Source organism: Plectropomus leopardus, chromosome 10 (assembly GCF_026936395.1).
Source record: "Plectropomus leopardus strain MGB_pleo_1.0 chromosome 10, ASM2693639v1, whole genome shotgun sequence".
Classification (NCBI taxonomy): domain Eukaryota; kingdom Metazoa; phylum Chordata; class Actinopteri; order Perciformes; family Serranidae; genus Plectropomus; species Plectropomus leopardus.
In genome coordinates this window covers 32,765,737-32,783,483 of record NC_142185.1, presented here as the reverse complement: position 1 = coordinate 32,783,483, position 17,747 = coordinate 32,765,737, and the positions used below count along the sequence as shown (strand labels likewise).

The following is a 17,747-nucleotide window of genomic DNA, read 5'->3' as shown; positions in this document are numbered from 1 at the left end:
AATGGATAAATGAGACAGAACGTCGTCACGCCGACTACAGCGCTACATGCTTTAATAATGCGACTGTGGTGTAGTTTGCCTAAAATAAGGTTTTTACTTCTAATAATTCAGTAATTTCCTTCAAATGTAATAGCTATTACATCTGCAGGGATTTGTTACGTTTGTGGGAGGGGAAAAATCTTCCGCTTTCAAAAATTTGAATTTTTGAAAAAATGAATGACCTATAGGCTGGCATATAAGCAAATGAACAAACAACAATTACCACAAAGATCCTTTTTCATTTTAATATTACATTTGTGGAAAGTTATTACAATTTTGAAAGCTGAAGATTTTCACCTTCCTAAAAAACATTAAAAATCCTACAAAGCTTACATTTGCAGAAAATTGCTTATTACGTTTGTAGTGAGCAACTGTTGTTACGTTTGTGGGAAATTTATTACATTTGTTGGATTATTAAATTACACTCAATTCTGCACATTACTATGTTTGCACATCCATCTTCACTTTTTGCACACTTATTTGCACATTTTTTTTATTGCTCTTTTTAATCTTTTTGTTTTTTCATACTATACATATCTTTATTGTTATTATTATTATTATTATTATTATTGTTATTTTATTTTATTCTATTCTATGTTAAGTGCCTATGTTATTCAGTTGCTGCTCTCTTATTTGCAGCAGTACCGAAACAATCTATTAATTCCTCACAGGATTAATAATTTCTATTCTTTTCTATTCTACTCTATCAAAAGCTGCAGATTTGTATAAAATTTGTGGTTTATTACGTTGGTGGGTGTTAAAAGCATGTCTTCATCACAGTAAGCAAACACATGGGCTATGTAGATGTTTAAACTGCTTTGACACCTTTTTGCAGGAGGTAAAGAGAAAGAGTTGAGACAAGGACAAGACGAGCTGGAAAGCTGAGGACAAATATCACAGCATACAGGCAGCCCTCCTCTCCTGCTTGCAGAGCCACCGCCGCAAAATCTGTTCTGGGTCAAATCTCAGCTGAACCAAAGCTGTGCTGCACTGGCACTGCCTGACCCTGTGATCTCCTCTCGTCTGGCACCAGCTCTGCCTTTCATGCCGTCCCCCCGCCCCGCCATCCCTGCCCGTCCCCGGCTGCTTAACTCCGCTGCTCTGCTGGTGGCTCGCTAACCTTGGCCCGGAAAGAATCTCACACAGACCCTTTAGTCCTTTTCATCAGCGCCTGGCTAACTCTTTTTCTCCGTCAATCCATTCACTCCTTTCTACTACTCATCCTATCCATCACTGTCTTCATTTCCTGTTCTTTTCTTCTTTCTTTGCACCCTCTGCCTTTCCTTCCTGTCTCTTTTAGATTCTTGGCGGACCTTGCAGCATCCCCTCTCATTTGCCTAATCTTGCAAAACAGAATACATAATATCAGCGTCTGGACATCTGTTTAAGATGGACTCAGTCCCTTCAAAGTGGATTTGAAATCATCCTATAAGAAAGTGCAACAGTTAATAGGCTTAATATTCACTTATTTCACCCCTTGAAGAGTGAATTGGCTCGGTTTCAAAAACATGGGAAGAAAGCAATGAGCAATGAAGGAAGATAAATAATACATTTGTAAAAAGCACAAGAAAATTAGTAAATTAATTAATAAAAAAAAACACAAAAATCATAGTTAAAAAAAGATATTACTATCGAAAAAATGTTTAAAAATATAATAATTTTGTTACATAATTTTTTAAATATTTAAGTATAATAATGAGACATAAAGTTTTCCTAAGCTTTTTTTCCCCTAATTTTTTAAAAATAATTTTCTAAATCTACTAATTTCTTGCCAGTTGCTCATTACCTTCTTTTCCCATATTTTTTGAAGACATTTGCTCAGAGTTCAAAGGTTAAAATACTTGTAAAAGGGTGTGAAAGCAGCACAAGAAAAGTGAAGCCACTCCAGGTTTCAAGGGGTTAAACATTACAGTGGCAAACTCTTTGTGTATTTGAAATCTTTACTCATGAACATAACTTATTTATGTTTGCTATATGCATGTGTCTTGCCGTCTGCACATCAAGGACATATTCTTGGGGTCAGGCGAACAGCATCAGCAGCGCGATCTTATGTAACACACACATGTGCATAATTAACTGCATCACACACACACTACAACCGTTTGCTGTGCAGCCTCAACTCTTGTCCTTACCTCAATTAGTGGAGAACAAAGGTAAGGTCAGTTCCTCTGATTTATGCAATGTTCTCTCCATGTCTTTCTCTTCAGGGTGCTGCTGGCCTACATAACAGCAGCTGCAGCAGCAGCTACAGTCGCAGCGGTTTGTCTGAGAATATTTCCCAAACGCTCACAGGGCGGCCTGGCAGCATCAAAACATCCGCCCCACAGCCCTCTTGCATAATACCTTAGTCAGCACACATTTTGGCCTCGCTGCTGAAGCCACAGCACATCGATTTACTCCAGAGGACAAACACAGGCTGGATGCTGCAATCTCAGGAACAGGTAACACAGAATTTTACCTTTTGGGGGCAAAACTCTGTCTCCAGGCAACGAGCATGAACTCCTTTTTCAAAATATCATTTGAAAGTCATACTACCTTCAGTGGTAGCAAATATGATTTCAAAACAAAACTTATGTGCCCCACGTGACACTGATTTACCTTTAAACAACTCAACAAAAATTTAAACACAACACTTTTGTTTGTGTAAACTAAAAAATTCAAATTTTTAAATGCAAAACCCTTAATTACCTGCATTTTAGGGAACTTATATGCACCAATTTGTGCATTTTCTGTGTCAGTAAATGGTGAAAATGTCATTAATTTTGTCAAAATAAAAGTCCTCTGCTACTAGGACAAAACAGTGATTTTGTGATTGCTGCGGCCTGAAATGCCGTACTTCGTTGCTGCTTTTCTAAAAAAAATTGCAATGGAAGTTGCATTATTTCTAGCTGTTTTTCTTTATATCATCAGTTTGTTTTGTTTTGTTTTTTTTTTTGCTTATAGACGTTATTATTATAGACACTCATGTGTTTGTGTTCATCTCACACTGAAACGGAAATGTTTCGATTCAGTCATTAAATCCATTAATAGACGCTGGGTAACGTTGTACTGCACATAGTAACCCTGTCACTGTGTGTATGATAGATGAAGCAGCAGTCTCACGATAAACACAGAGAAGGAGAGGGGTCGAGCGGATCAATGCGCTGTGCGCAGCTGTTCAATGAAACCAATAATTGTGAAATCCTGGAGGGTGTGACTGATAAAAAACATAGTTATATTATTATTGTATTCAATGACTGCTAATATAATCCCATAAATACTTGACTCGATATACTTGAGACTTGACTCACTGAAGAGAAAGTATTCAACTCTTACACCTTTATACGGAACAAGGAGTGTGATTATGTGCCTTTTATGGTCAAACTGTGAAAAATGAACCCTGGTGCTGCTGTTTCTGAGTGTTCAGGAGCTGAATAGCTGAGGACCGGCAGACGAGTGGAAACATACAGACTCTAATGCACATCTACTGTAGCAACGAGCTCCAGACCCTGAGTGACTCCTTCTGCACCTCTCCACCTCCCTCTGTTTCCCCTCTTACTCTTTAGCTGCAGCAGTGGGAGCTGTCACTTCTCTTCCTGTTGTTACTCGACCTCTCAGCAGAGCCCCAATTACCAAAAGCCACTGCCCGCTCCCCGACAGGCCCGGTCACACCTGGTTAGCTCCCCATTAACCTCACGCTTATGACCACAGACAGAAATCAGCCAAGCTTAGCGGATGCAGCTAATGTGCTGCCTACTCCCCTGTGAGTCACACAAAAACCTACAGCGGGACGCTCTACAGCACCAAACCAACGCTTCTTTTTCTGTTTTATTGTCTGTTGGTTTTGTTTGCTCCAGACTGAAATGCTGATTTCTGTCTGTCTCTTCAAATTATGAGAAGAGGAACTTCATGGGTAGGAATGAGTTACAGATGCAGAATTTTGACATCTGCAGTAACTAAAATATCCCGCTGTGAACCAACATGACCTTCTTGGCCTCTTACGCTGGCCTTAAACCAAAGGACTTTTAGGCAATTTCACTGTTACAGACAAATTTCCAATACTGGAATAAAATTCTGAAGGTTTTGCAATAGCTGTGGTGCTCTCCCATGATCTTGATCATTTGGCGTTTGTCATAAAACTCAGTCCAAGCTGTCTTAAGTCAGTCTTTTTTGTCCTAACTTTATGATCAATTCATCAAAAGCGTTTTATATTTAGGTGAAACGTCTCTCTGTTGCCTACGATAAAGGACGTAAAAAGAGATGAGGTGTAAATTTTGGCATGTTCCTGATCCACCAACAAACAACTATTTTAGTAAGAAGACAAGAAGTGAACCAAAAATTGGCCAAAAAAAAGTAAAAAGTTACAAGAAAATTACCTGAAAATCAACAAGAAAAGTTAAAAAAAAAATACAAAAGAAAACAACAACAATAAACAAGGAAATTACATGAAAAAAAACTGCTTAAAATTAAAAGATTTACATATATTCTTTAAATATTTCTAAATGTGAAATTATAATAATCATGAATCAAATTTTCTGGAAATTTTTCCCTGTTTGGTTTAAATAATTGTATTTCTTTCTCTCTGTGTCTCTCTTTGAAAGACTACTATTCAGGTTTTTTTTCATGTTTTATCAGTTTCTTGCTGATTTTTTGCGAAAGAAATCAAACCAATTTGTTCCGGTTTTACAGGTTTAAATGCTTGTGAAAGGCATCTGATTATAGCACAAGAAAATTGATGTCAGTACAGGATTCAAAGGGTTAAAAGCCTTTTCAGAGTCTTCTAGTGTATGGTAAATAATAATAAACTGTACTGTTATGATGGCTAAACGTCTGTGCATGTACGCTCCTTCATAAGCTCTCATGTGGCTCCGTGCACACTGGTTTCAGTGAGGGTCTGTCACATGTCCTGGAAATATTCCTAATTTTTCACCCTTTTCCACCCCTCATAAACAAGCTGCACTTTGAACTGAACTCTTAAACTTAGTCCATACCAAAAGGATAATTTCTGATATTAATCACAGTGATGAAAAGACCTTTGTGTGCAAGGCCTCCAAATTACGTGAACAGATGTTCTAACCCCTGAGGATTCGGCAGGGACACATCAAAGTGATCAAGGGCTTCAATAGCAACTATTATGCGTCGGGGTTTGGGCCTCCACCTGACTGCGACAGCTACAGGCCATAAAACTCTCACTGCACAGTTTGATATTTGGGCTGCTGTTGCTCACACACACACACACACACACACACACACACACACAAACACACACACACACACACACACACACACACACACACACACAGTCTCCATCATGTAGTGTTGTGTAACTCCACACGGTGGTGCCAAACCTGACCACGTTTGTCCAGGGACTCTGCAAGGACCCTGGACTACAGACCAGACACTGGAAGTAAAAAACAACATGCACTGTCTGTGAACATCAAACAGAAAAAAATATATAAAATAATCAACTCAATCAATCAAATCAAGAGGCCAGGGTCATCAATCCAGAGTCAGTGGACGACCAAAGAAAGATCAAGGCTATTTACCTCTGACACAAAAGACTAGCGTCAAGCAGAAAAAAAGTTTATGATCTCCTTCCCACTCAAGGCATATTAAAAAAAAAAACAGGATATGTGCTTATATTAGTTATACACAACTACAATGCATGTTTCGCAAAATCATTTATCCTAACCAGAAACTGTAAAACTGAAATTAGCACCAGATTTTTTACAAATATCAGATGGTCCAACGTGTGCGATAAATGCTTTCATCAGAAAAAATAACTAAATGTAAGATGAAAATAATGATATTTCATCAGAATCACTTTAGTCTACCCGCCTTTTATTTAAATTGCAACAAAAATATACTGTTTGCACTAATTGGATCTTGTAAAAAAAAAAAAAACTAAACTAAACTAAAATTGAAACAATAAGCAACTTTTAGTTGATTACTGAGTCTTATTTCCAAGTCGTCAAATATCAAGGTTTCGGGTCGTGCTTCAGTCGGACCATCAACAAAACACGTATGTATTTGACGACCTGGGAATAAGACTCAGCAATCAACTAAAAGTTGCATAATGTAGCTTTTACAGCATGCACTCCTGCATGCATGACAATAGGGAATTAAATGCATGTTATAATACAACACTATCGTTGCATCCATTCATTCATCCGAGTGTCGCTGTCCTCAGAATAAACTAAGAAAAACGTCGCCAGGCTGAGTCACACCAGAAATTTACTGAGCTAAAAATAGTATTTCTCTTTGGCTCCATTAAAGGAGTATAAAAGAAGAAAACTGCACTGATTTTAATTACTGATTCACAGATATGTTTTTTCTGACACAATGTGGTAAAACCAGACAGCACTTGGTAAACCTGGCGGTCTTGATTAATCATTTTCGATGTTTAAAACTGCACAACAGTGTGAGATTATAGGAACGTTTTATGCCTCAAGCTTATACCTTTCTTCCCTAAAACTATCATCAGGAGTGAACAGACATGTTGTTAACAGATAATGTCGACTAGCTGAACACTCAATAACACTCATCTATCAGTGTATATGTGAACTGCTTCAGTTTTTCTTGAAGCTTCCAGGCAGCTAAGGCACTAATTATCATATACACTGGAGGGAAAAATGCTTAATATGCCCCCTACCACCAAACAATAAATAAATAAAACAATAAATAAATAAAACAATAAATACTGATAAAAGCTGAGATATAATAAACATGCATCTGCAGTTGTGTATTACTTTTATATATTTTTTATATAAGCACAAATCTTGCTTTTTTGTGTAATATGCCATAAGTTTTGTAGAAAAAGCTGAAATAGACCTTGGAGACGATACTCCACTGTTTACATTATTGTAACTTGTTCTAAAACTAAAACCTCTAAAAATGTACTTTGTTGCATGTTTGCTTGATGGTGATTAGAAACTAAAGGTGAGATTTTATTCTGATTTTCAGATGACGATATTATGTTACACTCTGATACTGTGTGAAGCGACAGGTCAAAAAAACACTCAGGGAAAATACCATGCAGCCTATTGTCATGGCAACGGCTGCACGTCTCCCTCCTCCGCCTGTGCTCGTGGGTGGGCTGCACCATTCAGGATTAACCTGGATTAAATCATGGTGTATTTTACAGTACTGTTGCACCAAAATGATAAACGTTGTTTTGAACTCAACAGGACTCTAAACATTTATTTTACACTGTGTACCATATGTGCTCTGTATTAACTGTTGAAAACAAATCTACCTACAAAAGTTTTGAAGGTAAACCTGAAACTCTGTCTGTACATACTGATGTGATTATTAGTCTTGAGTTTTGCTCAGGGGCGTAATTATAGACAGTGGCCCATGGGGTGAAGGGGCCCATTGAGAGAGTGGGCCCCCTAACAATATGTTTGGCTGAGAAATATGAAATATGCCTGTGTTCAAGATAAACTTGCAAAATATGATTAAAAAAAATGTGATAAAAAATAGTCATTGGCAATTAAAAACAAAATGTGTTCTAAAATATTTGCTTACAAAAACTAAAAATACACAATGAAAAAAGTATTCAATTAAATTAATTATTTCCTCAGCATTTTTGTTATATACATATATGATCAAATGTTGCAGTTATTTACACCTTTGAAACATGTTTTCTTCCAAAAACAAGGAAAAAAGGAAAACAGCAACTTTCCCATTGTTTGCAAAAAATATCAAAAGAAAATGACCTAAAACTTGAAAAAAATTAAAGAGAGAGAGTAAAGAAAAAAAAACAGAAAAAAAATATTATTATAAGTATTGATATTTATTTTTTTGATTTTATTTAAGCACTTTTTTTCAGGTCATTTTCTGTTTTGTCCTAGTACTTTTCTGTCCTTTTTTGCTAATTTCAGGTAGTTTTCTTCAGGTAACTTTTGACACATTTCATGCTAATTTTTGGGTCATTGCCTTCTTTCTGTGCTTTTGAAAGAAATCAAGCCATCTTGCTCAGGTTTCAAAGGGTTCAAAGGGTCTGCACTTTTCTTTTTTAATCATTAAGTAATTGATTTTACCCTGTATATCTTAGCTCTTTTCTCTTTCATTGTAAATCTGTATATGTTATTATGTTTTTATATTTTATTACTCTGTAAAGCACTTTGAATTGCCCTGTTGTATGAAATGTGCTATACAGCTAAAGCTGCCTTGCCTTAAACAGCCTTAAACAAAAAGGTGTTTGCACTGAATTAAAAAAAAACCGAGGTCCTCATGAGCTGTAAAGTGGAAATCTTGATTTGTTTGCACGTTAAATAAAAGACTAAAATTATTCCTTGAGATGTCAAATCTGGTCATCATCCCACCTCCTCTCCCTCGGTGTTACCTGACGTTGTCGTGCTTCTGAATGTAGATCTTGTGAAACATCATGTCCTCCTGCTTGGCGTTTATGTCAGCTTTCATCTCCATGGCAACATGGCGGGGAAGCACTGAGAGCAGAAGACGTTCCTGCAGGAGAGCGTGGGAGGAAAGTAAGTTAATAAGTGCAAGGTAGGTTAAGAGGTGGAGGCTTCGTCTGTCTGAGAGGAGGCGGCGTGATGAACTCCCTCCAATGGCACAGAGAACATAGTGATTTAATAATTAGCAATTACCGACTGCAAGTCTCAAAATGATGTCAAAAGCGGGCTATAAATTGATTCTCTGCATAACAACTTTTTAATATGTGTTTAGATTGACTGTTGACGGAAAACATTTGTCCTGAACAATTAATCGATGATTAATCAATCGGTCCTTAAGAATTTCACCTGTTTTGTGAATCTGTGGGTTGTTTGGTTTTGTTAGTATGTGTGTATATGCTTTTTTGAGTGATAAAATTGATGCTGCCGAAATAAATGCAATATGTTGCAGTGAGCTTTGACTGAGGATAAAACGCATTCGGTGTTGTTTGAAATGAATAAAGTTTCTATGTTGTTGTTTTTTTAAAATAACTATTAATCGATCGTGATTTGACCAACAAATCAATTAAGGAAAGTTCTTACAATTTGCAAACCTTTTTGACTTTTCCAAAACTTTCAGGGTATATTTTGTTTAACAAAACTTTTCCAGGTCTGGAAATTCCATGACCGCATGAACCCTGAGAATCTGATACTGTGTTTAAAAAAAAGCATCTTACAGCTGACATCCTCTACAGAGGAAGAAGCCACTGAACACACTTTTCAGAGCCAACTTTTATGACCGTAAGTGGTGAATGTTTAAAATTCCTAGCTTTTCAGTGAAGTATTCCGTTAAAAGAAATTAGATTTAACCTTTTGAAACCTAGACTGACATCAGTTTTCTTCTGAAACATGAAATGTGAAGGTTTTGATTTTAAAAGAGAGAGAGAGAGAGAGAGAGAGAAGAAATCAGCAACTTGCATGAAATGGTCCTAAAAAATTACAAAAAAAACCTCAAAAATTACAAAGAAAATTCAAAGATGACAAGAACATGAGCTGAGAAAAAGGAGAGAGGGAAAATCATTACAAAATTATCAAAAAACAAGGGGAAAACAACTATATTTGGAATTATTAAAAAGTTATATGTTTAAAATTACGTTACAGAATAAAATTTACATTTATTGTTATCAATGTTTAGGATCTTTTTTAAAATTTTATTTCAGCATTTTTAAGGTTTTTGTTCTTTTACTTTCCTTTCTTTTTCTTTTGTTAATTTCAGGTAATTTTCTTGTAACTTTTTAAAGCCACAGGTTTCAAAGGGTCAATCACCAGTGTAACTTGGTGCCGTTAGGACCCTGCCTGCCTTCCCTCTGATCTTACATCCTCGTCTCCTGTCACCACTAATGTGTCTCTCACCTGCTGCTGGTTCTCCCTCTGGGAGTGGAGGCGGGCCTGGATGCACTCTCTGGTCTCCTGGAAGGCCTGCCTCTGGGATCCCTCAGCGGGGTAGTGGGTGCAGACTCCCACGATGTTGGTGCAGGAGAAGATCAGCACGTTGGACACTATCTGTGGGAGAAGGTGAGGAAAAGTGAGTAGGACTGCAAATACTGCAGGGGATTACTGTCATTTCTGAACATAAACTACAACTGGTTTTTGAACACAATCAGTCCGTTTAATTGTGCTCATCCAGCTGACAGATTTCACGCCCTGCTGAAACACTATTTTTGCTCCCATTTTTTTATTGGTTGAAATTGAATATTTAAGACTTTTTGTAATCTAAAATGAGTGATTTGATAACAAAACACATTTCGAGGAACACAGATGTCGCAAGTTTTGAGGGAACGTGCCATTGGCGTGCTGATTGTGAGAATGTCCACCAGAGAATTTGGCAGTACATCCGACCGGTCTAGTGAGCCAGCTCAGGACCTCAGGACCTCTTCCAATTCCTGAAAAATCATCTGAGACCAGCTACTGAGAAGAGCGTCCCTGAGATGATTTCTTACAGTTTTTAAAGATTTTTTGGGGTTGTGCAAACCAACTATTGCATCAGTTTTTTAAACATAATTCTTAAGTATACTTCAGATAAAGTTATATTTACTTGATTTTGTGTAGTTGTTGCAGCTTAAAAATAAAAAAAAAAGTTTACTTAAATCAATCTCTCTAAGTTTTAGCAACTTCAGTAAACCAAGTATTATTTGCTATATATCTGTATTCTGCTGGTTGCAAACTAGTCAGTTATATTTGTATATTCTTAAACATGTTAAGAAAACAGAACTTGCAAATCTCCTAACTTCATCACTGGCAAAATCCTCTTTGTGATGATCAAGTTAAGTTAAGTCAGACTAACTCAGTTTACTGAAGTTACTAACACAAAATTAAGTAAATACAGCAACATTTCATGTAAACTCAATACTTAGATATTAAGTTAACATAAATAAAGATTTATAGTTGCATTTACTTAACTTATGTTGCCAAGATCAACTTGTCTGATCAACTTGCCTCTCAGGTAGGTCGTAAAATATATATACGGAAAAGGAAAGTTTAGCTGTAGTTAAATGATGCATGTTCATATTGAAATCCATCCAAGTTTTGACTCAGACTGCCACACAACCTCTAGAAATCTAAATAAATCTGCTTTTGGGTTAAATATTTAACTATTGTTAAAATGTTTCTGTGCATGCAACTGAGAAACAGAAGCTAGTAAAACAAAAGCTACATATGGGAGGAGCTGGACGTCTGTGGGAAAACCCTCTGCTGGTGCACACTTCCATGTGTGTGCCCCACTAAAACTTTAATTTGCAGCAAATCAGTGCCTTCAGGATTCACAGACCTCGTCCAAGTTTCCACCTATCAAACAGCTTGCAATCTGTCATTTGTCCAAGGCACCGGCGCTAAAAAGGCATTGTTTCCATTCAGTGCCAGGCATACAGTGGGCTCTGGGACTGGCAGCCAGCAGCAAGCTGAAGCCAGCAGCCCATTCTTTTCATAGAGCCATTTAATGGGCTGAATCAGCCAGCTGAATCACATTCACACCACAGGCCTTTCTGTTGCCGGAACAAACTGAACAAACACAGCACGTCTTTATCAAGTCAAAATCCCCTCAGCAGGTCTCCGTGCTCAAAACCAAGCACACTCGGAGGGAGGAGTGACTGGCGGAAGACTGAGGAAGTGAGACACGACCGAGGAAAATAAAGAAATGAGGTGTGAGACGGAGAGAGGGTGGTGAATTTAGAAAAGGTTACTCTTCGCTATTTCTGTCTTTCTTATCTAAGTGAAACATTGTGGAACTGAAGCGGACTGACAGAAGACAAATGATTCCTTTGGATAAATAAAAGTCAAGCCATGAAAAGCGGTGTTGGCCAAGTGTGCAGAAACAAAGCTTTATATTCTTTATTTTGGCAGCTCAAACATTTACTTTAACTGTTCTTACCTAATATTTCATTCAGAGAAACTTTTGTCAAGAAACTCGGCAATTATTGCAAAAAGCGGAAAAAACTGCACTGTGTTATACAGAAGTTTGTAACATCTTTCAGCACATTTCACAACATTGATCCAATATTTAAGGTTTAAGCACATAAAGAAGGAGATTTTCGTGGAAAACATGCAGCAGAATCCACCGTTCACATGACGGCATCTTTGACAGTGAGTACAAGTACAAACAGGATGCCGGACAGAAACTAAACTCTATAGCTGAGCTGAGCACACTTAGTACATTTACAACCACTGATGTTAAAAAAAGTCAAATCAGCTTGACTAAAACTGGATTTTTAAAATGTATGTTAACATGTCAGTCCGACTGAAATCAGACTTAACTGTAGAGTTGGACTAACATGCCCGGATAATTCGATGGGAAGTCGAGTTATTCCGTCATATAAACACCTCAGACGAATTTTAACTGGACTCAGCGCTCTGCGTGTGATCGCTGATGCCTCCCTCGGTGTTTACACATCGGGACCATTTGTTACTAATGAGGTAGAAAGGGGTGCTGCAAATCAGGTCAGGCATTAAAACATGTAAGCACTGAGGGGGGACTTGTGTTTCTTATTTTGGCTTTTTTATCTTAAATAAATAAGTAACCCCCAGCTACCCTCCTCCTCTGATAAATGAAGTACGGTCCCACAACACCAACACAAAAGCTCAGTGATGTACTGCTGTTGACGCAGTCAAAGCTAAAAAAAAAAATAATCAATATCACTGTAAGTGTACACATAATTTGAATATTTGCTCCTCTTTACCTTACACAACAGCGGAAGAGCAGAAACTCTGCAGTGGAGTAAAATGAGTCAGTGGAGTAACAGCTTCAAATCCCCGTCAGTAAGGGCTGTCTAATGGCAAGGTAAAGCATTGAAAATATTCACAATAAAGCATATAATAAAACAGATATTGGTTTTTTAAGGTGGCTGAAAGCTAATCAATGAGGGCAGAGTTTGCTCAGCGCCATTTGATTACATGTACGTGACGTAGTAGTTTTCTACCCCAAAGTACTGCAAAAAAACAGTCATGATTGTGATTCTGTCTATATCATAGATGGTATAAATAATATAGGTTTATTGGCATATCTCCACCTGCCCTGGTGAAGTTGGACACACTTCCGTCAATAACTCAATTCTCTCACAGTGCTTGTATACTGGGACAAGGACAGACCTAATCGAGCTTTAACTGTAGCTCGTCTAAACACGTAAACGTTCTGACTGAGACTGTAAAAACACCTTTTCTCTCTGCTTTCCTGCACAGACAGGCATGAGTGACGTCTCGCAACAACCACCCTTGTTTTAAGTGGAGAAGGAGGGTCATCGGGGGTCGGATACAGTTGGTGGGAAATCACTGCTACCTGATTGGAGGCGGATGGGCGCACTTTTGGACCTACTCTGGAAGGTCCACCTTGGATGTGGTTTAGTGTGGCTCAGGGCTGCAGTTTGACTCAACTCAGCCAAAAGCTTAGTCATTGATATAATATGTGTGAAATGTACAAAACTAACTTATCTGTCTGCAGAAAGTACAATAAGAACATTTTCCTCTCATGACTGGGATTGTTGTTCATTTTAAACCCCGATTTTGCACAACTCAGTGAACAAAAATGTGTTTCAGGTGAAATCTGACGGCTGAAACTCGGCTAAAGCATTACAGAGAAAGCATTATGTTTTTTCCTGTCCACGAGAGGCTTATTAGCATAACAAATGTGTTTGAGGCATGTAATCAGCAGAGAAGGATGTACTATTAGGCTCCGGAGGGAATTGTTCCCTGGTACAAAACCCCAGAGGAGGGGGCAGGAGCTTGACTGCTACAGTGTAAAGGTCTGTGTGTTTCAGTTAAGAGCATGAAAATAAAAGTGAAGAAAACATATTCCTGCTGCAAAATGTCCAAATGTGACATTTAAAGGTGGGCCTCCTGCTACCTAGGTAGCCAGCCTGCTGCAGCTGCACACGGAGCTCCACCGCAGCCTCGAAGCATCCCGCCCACACACTGCCATGGAAACGGCATGCATCAGATAAAGTCTTTCAGCAGGTCAATACAAATATTCCCCAGCAGCAGTCTTCTTCTATTAATACTGCCAGCGCTCACTCAGGCCTTATTTGGAAACCTACGGGCTTTTCCACGTCACAGAGGGAAAGTGAGAGCAGAAAAACACAGCTCCCGTTTAATGACCTGGAAAGGTGCTTAAAATCTATAATCATTCTGTAACATAATTTAAAACATGTAATTATGATCATTTTATCTTTTTTCGATAGACATTTTTCCCTTGCGATTAAAAAATAACTTTCTAAATCCACTAATTTCCTGCAATTTGTGGATCATTTCTTACCAAGTTGCTCATTGCCTTTTTTGCCTATGTTTCTGAAAGAAATTGCACCAATTTGCTCCGGGTTCAAAAGGTTAAAAATTTGTGAAAGGCGTCTGAAAGCGGCACAAGAAAAGTGGTGTCGCTCCAAGTGTCAAAGGGTCAATGGATGCAAATCAATCAATGTCTTCTCAAACTTCACGCACATAAATCAGGAAAGATCATTTTCAGTAATTTTTCCTCTGTGATTCATGCATATTGTTTTGCTCCACTCGCTCACGCTGACTCATTTTCATACTATTCAAAGCCTGCTGAAGCAAAGTCGGTCAAGAGCACTCAGGCACGTCATTTCCATTTAAAAAAACTGTTTAAATACAAGCAAACTAAATTCTGCTCAATGTCCCCAAATGACCAAGCAGCCATGACGGCCAGGATGCTCCAAACAAGCTGTTGATGCACAAAAAAAAAAAAAACGTGATATAACACACACAGCAAAAAAAATGCTCATAGGACTCCCACAGGTGTTTCACTCTTTCTGCACGTCCTTGTTTCTGTTATCATCGGATCAATGGAGGCCACTGCAGCAATCAGCACCAGCAAATAAACACCTGCAGGTTTACAGCACTCAACACCACTGACACATCTGCATCATTATGTGTCTGTGCTGAGAAATATGTGGTTTATAAAGGAAAAAAAAAACAAAACAAAATACTGGTTTTTAACCAGCGCCGGGCTGACAACTGAAGCTGGCACAGGTGATTAGATTTACGGCACATGGTAAGGTGTAGAAAAAAAACATCAAATCTGGACAGAAGGTTAACACCGGACTCCTGCATGAAAGTCCAGGGTTTGTTTGATCAATCCACCATTCCTTCCCTCTGTCCTATACGAAGAGGCATGTCTAAAATCTGATAAGCCACTCCTGATGCCACTCCATTATGATTATATGCCCAGTCAGTTTGAAATGTTTGATCAGTAAACTGAATTTTCGTTTATAAGTGCAATTCAGTTTTAAACCTCAGAGGCAGTAATGTGCCAGTAGTGTCTAGTCTCACTAATTTTACAAATAAACTGATACAACTATTAAAACGTTTGTTCACACAGGCTTCATTATTTAAATTTGTCAGCTTTTTTAATTTTACACTTGCCATTGTATTATTTACTTTCGTAGGAACAATGTCTTTCATAAAGTATGGAAGCTTTATTTTACATTTGTGTGGCGTCACTCTATTGTGTTGTGATTGGCAGGTCTACTTATATTTTGAACTAAGACACTGCAATGGTGGTAATTAAAATAGGTATGGGTAGTGGAGACAAAAATGGTAAATTAAAGCTATGCCGACGCGCGTGCCTGCAACAGCACTTGGTCTTCATGCCCCCCTGCATACGTCAGTGCCCCACTTAGGCTACCCAAAAAAGTCTAGGACCTTCAAGCTCCTTATATGACATTATTACCAGCAGCATTTAAACCTGATGCGTATCTGTTCTTTGTGTTCTCTGCTGACGCCATCTAGCGGTATATCATCCAGACGCTAAAGGTGGCTTTGGGTGTCGGGATCTGATGCTGAAAGCACTGCAAAAGTGGCGTTATTTGGCAATTTCACAATGATAACCGCCCAGATTTACAGTGTAACAAACTTAGATCTCACTTTGAGGTTTTATTTCACATCCAAAACAAGAAGTGCTCATGAAATCCTATTCTACAACAAACCTGCTGATTAAGGAGCAATAATAGTAACCATGAAAGGTGTTGGTCCAGCTTGCCTCTGTGCCTGTGTCCTCGTGTGTGTACATTATTTTAGTGGATGATTAATAATTGCCAGCAGAGGCCATAAAAACAACAGAGAAAGACATCACAGGTGTCAATATTTACCCAGAGTTTCTACCCTCCTACGTCTCTCCCACACCTTTCTTTTTCAGTGTTTCTAGCATCCACCCTGAGGCGTTGGGCTTCGTCTCTACTCCTGAGCTCTCGCCACGCTTCCAACAGACTTTTCTTTTATACTCAACTATCTTTCAAAGATGCCCAACATGATGTCTGCGGAGGACTGGCGGCCAACATCCAGCCCACACGAGTGATGACAGCAAGCAAACCAGACCACACTGTTCTGCGGTAATGTAAGATTCAGTGTTTCTGATAACACATTTTTAATACGACGACACACCAGCAACTAGTGCAGCTGTAGGGTGATGTTTTGATGAGCATTTCTCAGTGGTGTTTGTATCACTTTCTCTACCAGCTGGCTCACATGGACGCATGGCGAGACACATTTTTGCAGCCTGCAAAAGGCAGTAATGCAAATGTGACATAGGTTTCACAGATGCTTTAAAAGTGTAGTTGGTAACTTTTAAAAGAATCAATTTGTCATAGCTACTGAAACTGTCAAACAATCAGATTATGTTATTTCTCAGAAACATATGGTAATGCACTGCTTAGCTCTCCTTATGAGTCCTCTGCCTCTCTCTATATCTCTAACACCTGATTGTTGAACTTTGAAATTAAAATTACTGCGACTGCAAGATCAGAAATTCCCAGAGTGAGGCAAAACTATAAACTCTATTTTGAGCAAAAGTCAGTGAGTACTTCAGCACTGTGTCAGTATCACTTTTTCTTTTACTTTTAATTAGATTATTATTGATTTCAAGGGTTCCCCCCCTTAGGTAGCACACTGAGGCACATTGTGCTCTTTAAGGATCATGTGCTTCATGACGATTACAGCGAGCAGCCTCATTCTGCAGGGCAATGTACAACAAGGTGAAATAAGTCTTTCACGTGAGCGCCTGCAGTTATTTGTTGCCAGATTTTACCTTCGAAAGCTGTCAGCTGCTGAATGAATGCCTTTGTAACCGTGACCAAACCTGAGGATCACACAGCGCACACCAAACATAGGTTTTTGTTTCATAAGTTCTGTGGATGCAATATGTTTCGTATCACTATGACGATCCTATAAGGCTTCTATTATTAGACTCCTGTGTTATTTCTGCTTTGGGAAGGCAAAGTGCACTCTATACTGTTCATTAAATTAAAGGTATCTTAATGAAAACTGAAAGCTTTTTATTGGAAAATAATCATGTGAAGTCTACCGCATTACTTACATGTACTTACATTGTGCATTACTATATTCTAACAGTGTACAGCCTGGACTTATTCATTCATCCTTTAGCCATAAAAAAGTAGCAGTGAACAAACGCACAGGTGAAAGCCAGTGTTGCTTCTATTTTAAAGAAATTGTGATATATATATATTTGAATTCAAGTGGTCTGAGAGAAAACTAGACTTCTGCACCTCCTCTTGGTTGTTTTCAGGCTTTAGAAAATCCGGCCTGTGATGGGAGACTTTGACCAGTCACAGGTCATTTCAGAGAGAGGACGTTCCTGCTCTGCAAATGCAGATGTGCGTGCACATCTCTTCAGATGGTAAAAGCCTGATTCGATGGAGGAGAATCCTGCAGAGAAAGTTGATATTCCAGCATTGACAACAACAGCACACACTACAAAGCAACCCACAAAAAGGAAGACGGACTAAGAGAGTAGAGAAACGCTACAACACACATACA

The 17,747-nt window shown here is 38.4% G+C and overlaps 1 protein-coding gene across 2 annotated transcripts in view; it reads right to left on the bottom strand.

Annotated features, from left to right (window-relative positions):
• adcy5 (adenylate cyclase 5) overlaps nucleotides 1–17,747 on the bottom strand; it is a 130,937-nt gene that overhangs the window by 81,028 nt on the left and 32,162 nt on the right. For both annotated transcript variants that reach the window (XM_042494316.2, XM_088083651.1), the window contains exons 2-3: nucleotides 9,828–9,977; nucleotides 8,366–8,487 (exon numbers count right to left, since the gene is read on the bottom strand). In XM_042494316.2, the coding sequence (XP_042350250.1) occupies nucleotides 8,366–8,487; nucleotides 9,828–9,977 (272 nt within the window). The remainder of the gene's footprint in view (nucleotides 1–8,365; nucleotides 8,488–9,827; nucleotides 9,978–17,747) is intronic.